We start from the raw sequence: 7,487 nt of genomic DNA, 5'->3' as shown, positions 1-7,487 counted from the left end.
AGCTTGCCTGGGTGTGAGGCACAGACTCGGAGACACCCTGCTGCGATGCCGTTAATGCCACCGTGGGCCCATTTCAGTCAGATTCTGATTACTCTCATTTGAATCCTTTACGTCCAGTTCTGTACCTTTAAGGTATGTTGCTTGTGCAGCAAGCTGGAAAGTGTTCCAGAAGATTTGGATTTGAAACCCCAGGTGCCTGCCAGTTTACATGGTTGTCTCAGATACTGTGCGTTCTGATGTATTTTGTAATGATGACAGCTACAAATTACAGCATTTGCATATTTTTTCACAGACAAATAACATTGTGGCTGAAAGCTAAACTGCCCTCAATTCGAAACTTATCAGACTTAGAATGCTATACACTTGGTACAATATAGTGCTCTCATGGAGCCAATAAAACATGGTGTCTAAAAAAACAAGCAAGCAAACAATTACATTTTAAAAGAAAAGGTTTATTTCATGTTGGAAATTCACCATTTGAAATCCACGCGAAATGAACTTTAATGAGTGTTCTGATGATTTTTGCACATGTATTGATATGCAGTGAACAACATAGTAATTCATGTTGTGTATGGCATGTTAACATGCACCCTTCTAGGCTTTTTGTGAACAAAAACTGAAAACTGCCAAACTGGCAAGTGGCAGCAAAAACCTCAGATCCTGTATGTCTTGAGCTATACCTCAGCTGATGGATTTTCCTGACTCCATTCCTCGTTTCCTTTCCTCCTTTCCTTGTTGCTGGAGGGTGGGTTGAACATTATTGTCCTTGGTGAGGCATTTTTTATGAGGAATTGAACTTTTACCAGGTGATTTAGGTACTTGCAGAAATGGCACAAGTGTTCTTGCAGTGACCGTTCTTACATGTTGATGACCATGTTTAGCTTGATGATGCTCGGAAAGTGCATCACTCCATCACAGGCCTCATCCATTAGCTATAGTGGACTTGCTGATAAGTGCCACACTCGTATACCTTCCATGCCTAGGAAAACTCCCTAAATGGATAGAGAACTGAAGAATACAGGAGAAGGAAAACTGACTTGGGTTTGTTGTCTGGGGGCCTGAATAGGACAAATCAGTCATGCAGTTCAAGGGATATCAGCAGGGGCTTCTGAGTTCTAAGGCTCAGCAGTTACATGCCGTGCACAAACCCTTGCTCATCTATAGCAGAAAAAACAGAAACCTTCCATTCACTGGGCAAGGACCTCCGTTACTGTGTCTTTTGACATCCATTTCCCATTACTGTAGACTCTACAGACTGTACCCTAACTCAACACAGTTGTACACATATTGCACATTTCTATACAGTACTCTCTCTGTGAAGCACACAACTGTACTGTTACAAAGAGATGAAGAACTTGGCTGCATAAGTATCACATCTTTCTAGCACATCTCAGATGGCATGAGGTAAGCTTGCTTCATGGATTTCCTTTCCTTCTCTGGGTAATATTGCTGTTGGATATAGAAGCGTTGTGGGTTTTTTTGGACGCTTCTCTACACTATGCTGGCAACTTCAGCCTCTTATTTTAGCGTGGTGTCGGTTTTGTCCTGTAGCATCTCATCATCTCTGAACCGTGTAGGTCTGTGCTTAAACATGGACTCCTTTAGTTGCATGTCCTGCAGGTGGATGTTTTCGCCCACTCTCCTGCTCTCAGCCCCGGAGGCTCTCATGATCTGGGCTGCAGGGAAGCGGCTCTGCTTGGGCCGCGCTCTCCGTCATGCCTTCCCCAAACTCACGCCCTGCTTTCTTGCCTCATCAGCCATTATGGCTCTTATTTTGTTTGACATAGGCTGCCTTCCTCTTTCTCTGTTTCTTCCCCTCCCTCTTGTGCTAGTTGGAGAGCTGAAGGAATGCAAAAATAAAACTGCCCACGCTTGTTCAGGTGAAGACTGTTGTAGTTCAAGAACACTTGAGTCTTACCAGATTATTAGCAGAAATGGCTAATGTGTTCTCATAGTGACTTGAAGCAAAAAAGAATGTTATCCTTAATGGATTTCCTCAAGTGTAGTAGTATATTTCATCATATGATTGTAATCAATACCTTTCCCTATGTGTACTGTCCTAAAATCTTTCCTCATTACATGGTATTGGAATAAAATGTGTGACAGTATGCAAGATTTTTAAAATGATCTCTTCAGCACAAAAAAAAAAAATCATCTCCTTCACATGAGCTCTATGTCAGCAAGAAAAAGAAGGTCCTAAATATTCTTGGTGGTGTAGACCAAAAGATCACACCCTCAGTTTGCTTTCATTCTGCTCCTGACGAACTGAATTATTAGGACAGTGATCTAGACATGGGTCATTTTAATTTTTAACTTCCATCAGTGTTATTTTCCATCAGAGGCTGAAAATCCAGTTAGTGCAGAGACTTTAGTCCTGAATGAATGTTCTCTCCTCCCCAGCTAACTCATCCTCTCACTCGGCAGAAATGTCACGTTCTATACCAGCATACACATTCCCTAAATGAAGATCCGGCCACTCATAAATCCGCATTTGTATTGATGTGATTTCATGCGCCCCGTGTCGTCGAATATCTAATTTACTCTGCATCTTTACCTGTTTTTCACAGCTAATATGGCTGCAATGTATTATGGGTATTGTATGCTCCCTGATGGTACATACTGCCTGGCTCCGCCTCCACCTGGGATTGATGCCGGTGCGTACTACAGCTCGCTTCCAGCTGCCATGATGCCAACTCAATCTGCATCCGGAGTCCCTCCCCCTCCGGGCACCACGCCCCCCCCCGAGCTTATGCCTACAGCCCCGTCGGCCCCTGCCGCTGCCCCACCCCCTGTGCCTGCTCCGGTTTCTCACTCTGCCCCTGCCAGCGTAACTTCCAGTCTGCCTACCGCCAGGTGTGTAACTGACACCTCTTGAATTTAACCAACGAACTTGATGTCCAGCCGGCCTCTTCCATAAAGCGTGTCACTAATGTCCTCTCTTCCCCCCCCCCCCCCCCCCTCTCTCTCTCTCTCCTCTATTTCCTCTCTCTCCCCTTTCTCATTACCCTTTAGCCCTTATGCTCCTCAGGTTAGCGTTTGTCAGCCTCCTGCTCCTGCTGCTGCCATCATCCCCCCGCCTCCGGACATCCAGCCCGTGATTGACAAGCTGGCTGAGTATGTGGCCAGAAATGGAGTCAAGTTCGAGAGCAGCGTGCGTGCGAAGAATGATCCACGGTGAGCAGCCCTGGCCTGTCCCCACCATAACCCTTTCCTCCATCCTTGGAGTAACTGCACTCCTGTTACAGTGCTCTTCAGTGTCCTAACTCTCTCTGTGTGTGTGTGTGTGTGTGTGTGTGTGTGTGTGTGTGTGTGTGTGTGTGTGTGTGTGTGTGTGTGTGTTGTCCCCCAAAGGTTCGACTTCCTTCAGTCCTGGCACCAGTACAACACTTACTATGAATTCAAAAAGCACTACTTCATGCAGAAAGAAGGCGTAAACTCGACAGAGGTAGCGTCCGTTTCATAACCTCCATCCTTTTCACTTGCTCATTCCCTATGCCTCGCCTGTCCTCCTCTTTCCCACTCCCTTGACTTAAGAGCTTCTCACACAGCAGATGACGGAGGCTTCCTACTCAGCCTGGGTTTCTTCGCTTGCCGTATGATGCGGCAGAGTTCTAGGGCTTTTCTTGGGGCAGGTGACATAATGGCTTTCCCGTCTCGCATCATAACTTGTGGCAGCAACAACAATGCTGAGCACTGCCAGCTAGTTCTGCTCCAGCGTGAAGTACGCTGTCACTATAATGGCAAACGTGACAGATGGGTAAAAGCATGACGAATGGATTTATGTTCAGCATATATGGTTAGGCCATATATTACAGTATATTTTTTTACATTATACAATTTGGTTAATTTACACAACAAATCTACCAGTTAACAGTTGCACAAACAGTATTTTTCATACACATAACCAGATAGACCACACACACACGCACGCACACACACACCCAAATTAATTAATTCAGATATTACACATATTTCCCATTTAGGGTATAATTGCACTTTCCCCTGTAGGCTGCTATCTTTATTTAGGAGTAAAATTGATTGTGGCATAAAAGAGTTCTATCTGTCAGGTCTTGCTTTAGGTACCCTAAAACATCAGTGTGAAGGCTTAACATAACATTCACTGTATAAAACATGAAAGTGGTATAGAAATGTGCTACATTCAAGTCTTTTCATACTCTTTTAGTACGCTGCCTGAAAGCAATGTTCTATAGGCTGGCCCACTATTTCTGGGCAAGTTCAACTAATCTGTTCAGCCTTGCTCCAAGTTCAGTGCAAATGCAACTATACCAAGCTGTAGCAGTGCAAGACATTCAGCGTGTAATTCAGTGCTGCATTACATTCTGAGTCACTGTTGTAAAAAATTAAACCTAAAATCCGGTTGCTGGCTCCAAAAGATCTTGGTCTTGAAAAAGAAACAAATGCAGTACTGAACCTTGTTGCAATGAAAATCGGTATGTAAATTCCACAATAAATACACAGTTATTAATACATAGTAAACCCAAATGAATGTTTCTTTCTGTGCCACGTTTTCCATATAGGATTAATGTTCCTTCCAGGTGAGAACATTACATTAGAATAGATTAGATTTGTCTCCACTTGTCTGTGAACCATGAATGGGCCACCACTTTTTAAAAAAAAAAAAAAAAAAATGGAAAATGAGTGGTTTCAACTGTTTGCATTTGCATCTGAGTGTGACTTCACAAGAACCAGTGCTGTACAACACAGGGATGAACACTACCACACTGCAGTCACTGCACTTTGCTTCTGTAGGTACCGCAAAGCTACAAAATACTGCACAGTGTCCACTCTGCCCCACTCTGTCCCACTCTGCCAGTAAGAGCATTGCTCATTATCATACAAAATCAGTGCCCAGAAAAACACCTTTTGTTATTTTCTTCAGAGTACAGAACATGCCTGTAGAGCACGCTAATTTTCGGGGGAACTATGCTAAAATTGTGAAAATGAGTAAAGTATGTCTGCTTTAATAAGCAGGAATCGTGCTGTTCTGCCTGAACCATGGATATCCACAGCCAGGTGACTTATTTTTCAGCTCCAAATTTGCTAAGTAAGGTTAGTTGGAAATGCCTATAACACATCATTAAATTAGCCCAAATTGACTCTTCAGTTTTCTTTAGCTTTGAACACTCTTGATGTTTCGCACATAGGCGTAAACTACAATTCGGTAATACACAGATTTGTCAACTCTTAAGGCAGAGATCACCTTGCCTGTGCCGCTCTGTCATGCGTCTGCTCCCATTCTAAATGTTCCACGTCCAAAGAATTGTAGCCTGCCATCGGAAAAGCCTTTTAGTTAGTTTCTGTTTGTGTAGATAACCGGATATGGATGGGTATCGCCATGTCCCGGCCTGTCGGATACCATCATTTATTTGTTTAATCAGGTCTTTTGTTCAAGCAGGAGACTCTTACAATTCCATTAGAACTGTGGAGTTCTCATTATATTGGCACTATTTCACCAGGTCGCTTATCTAAGCTGTGTGAGCTGCTCCTGTCTCGTGTGTGCGCACGCGCGTGTTCAGTGTGCTCCTGCCAAATACCAGTTGTACATCTCGACACAACAGAGTGGTTTTTTTTGCATGTGTTCGTCATGGACACGCCGATCTACTGGAGCTTCCTTGTGTCCTCGCTCTCCTTTCTTAAGCTCGTGCTCCTGCCTTGGATTTTCCCGCCGCTTGGCTGGTCCGTTCTCTTCTCTGCACGGATCCAAGCCTGAGGCTCTCCTGCCTCCTGCATTGGTTTCCCACAACCTGTTTCCACTAAGAGAGCCTTCGTGGGTGTAATGTCACTGTGCCCCTTGCCTTAGTGAGAAGCATGTGTTACTGTATTATTTGATTTCGGTGCTCAGTTTTGCCCCAGTTTTTACGAGGATCTCTGGTTGAGCTGCAGAACCGCTCTATGCTAAGGCTGTAACCCTTTGCTCTCACTTGTAGTTAAACTAGCTGTTTGCGTCCGTTTGTGTTCCATTTTACACGCACTAGCATAATTCATACATGCTTGTGCAGCACCATTGACCAGTTACTAGCTGGTTTCTATCAACCCTTTATCAGTCATATGTCCTCAATTAGCATGCATCATACTCTTTTAACAAATTAGTTTCTGTTGCTCTGGGCATTTGCATGTTATCTTGTACAAAAAATGTGTTAAGTCAGTGTGTAGGAAGTTGGCCTAAACTGTATGGAAAGATGGCAGTTGAGTGACAACGGTGCTGTATTCCATCAGTATCCTTGAGTCACTGATGCAGTTAAATTATCAGAAGGAAAAAAAAAAAAACAAAACATGATGATAACTATATTGGAAATAATCTCTCGCCCCTCCTTCAAAAAAGAATTTTAAATGCAAATTTGATGCTGCATTCAAGACACCATTATCTAAAAAGCCAAGCAAAGCAGAGGGCCCTCCTACATGATGTTGCCTCCCCCCTCCCCCACCCTTTTGAGCGGGATGGCTTTTAAAGAGGCAAGAAGTTTGCCTGCAATGACTGGTGTGACATTATAAATCCATTATGATCTGTCCATTGGTCATTCCCCCTTCATTAGTGAACAGCAGTTCACCATTCATCCTTAATGGATGGAGACTTAAGATGGACTTAAATGTGTGGCACCAGCTTATAAAACCTTTTATTGAGGGTTAAGTGAGACAGACGAAGAGAGGTTCATAAAATCAGATGCTTTAAGTGCGCCAAGAGCCCCATTTTTATTCTTTGTGAAGAGTAATCGGAGTTAATAGCACTTACAGTAAACAAACGAATGATTTGGAAAGTCAGTCACCGTGGGATCTTGTTGGTTGGTTGTTTTCTGGAGGGAGGAAAAAAAACCATGCTGGTGTTTTGTCGGTTTTGAAGTCATGTCTTGTATGATTGATCGCTCATGGACACTGCATTTGACTTTACACTAATGTGGCCCCTTATAGGCCCTGATTGATTTTCAACTATTAGAGTCAGAAATGCTAGCCAAATTGAAAAAGAAAATGCAATGATTTATGATTAGAAGCAAATCACCTTTGGGTTTGCAGGTCAGTGAGAGCAGTGTTTATTAGAGTGTGGTAATTGTGATTGTGGCATGTGTGTTGTCATAATGAGCTGCTTATACTCTGTGCCATGTCTGGGGGTGTGTTGGTGTGTGAAATGTGAAGCGTATGGTACGCTGCTTGCACATCATTCTTTATATCCCAGCCTAAGGCAGATTAAGTGAGACTGATTTTAAATGGGAAATTGCACCTCTCTCGCTCTCTTGTTCTCTCACTCTCAGAAGAAATAAATGTGTGTGTGAGTCTGTTTGTGTTTGGGTGGGCTGCTCTACTCATGTTGTGCCAGGTAGATTATATTTTGTCCTACCTAAATGCTGCTTTTCTCCTAATAGACTGGACAGTTTGTCAATATTAGATAAATGGCTAAAGCTGAGGTGTATCATCTCAAATTTTGTAAAGTACATTTAGTGTATTTGGATACATTTTATATTCAGTCAGAAAGT

At 43.2% G+C, this 7,487-nt stretch overlaps 1 protein-coding gene across 6 annotated transcripts in view; it reads left to right on the top strand.

The window, feature by feature from the left end:
- Positions 1 to 7,487, top strand: part of sfswap (splicing factor SWAP) — a 96,604-nt gene that overhangs the window by 14,625 nt on the left and 74,492 nt on the right. For all 6 annotated transcript variants that reach the window (XR_004776169.1, XM_035527151.1, XM_035527150.1 and 3 more), the window contains exons 8-10: positions 2,568 to 2,853; positions 3,013 to 3,174; positions 3,352 to 3,445. Coding sequence is in view for 5 of the 6 variants with exons in the window: in XM_035527151.1 (XP_035383044.1) it covers positions 2,568 to 2,853; positions 3,013 to 3,174; positions 3,352 to 3,445 (542 nt within the window). In the remaining variant the exon portion in view is untranslated. The remainder of the gene's footprint in view (positions 1 to 2,567; positions 2,854 to 3,012; positions 3,175 to 3,351; positions 3,446 to 7,487) is intronic.

The sequence above is a fragment of the Electrophorus electricus genome, chromosome 6 (assembly GCF_013358815.1).
Source record: "Electrophorus electricus isolate fEleEle1 chromosome 6, fEleEle1.pri, whole genome shotgun sequence".
Classification (NCBI taxonomy): Eukaryota; Metazoa; Chordata; class Actinopteri; order Gymnotiformes; family Gymnotidae; genus Electrophorus; species Electrophorus electricus.
The sequence above is the reverse complement of the archived record's forward strand: the minus strand, read 5'-3'. Positions and strand labels throughout refer to the sequence as shown.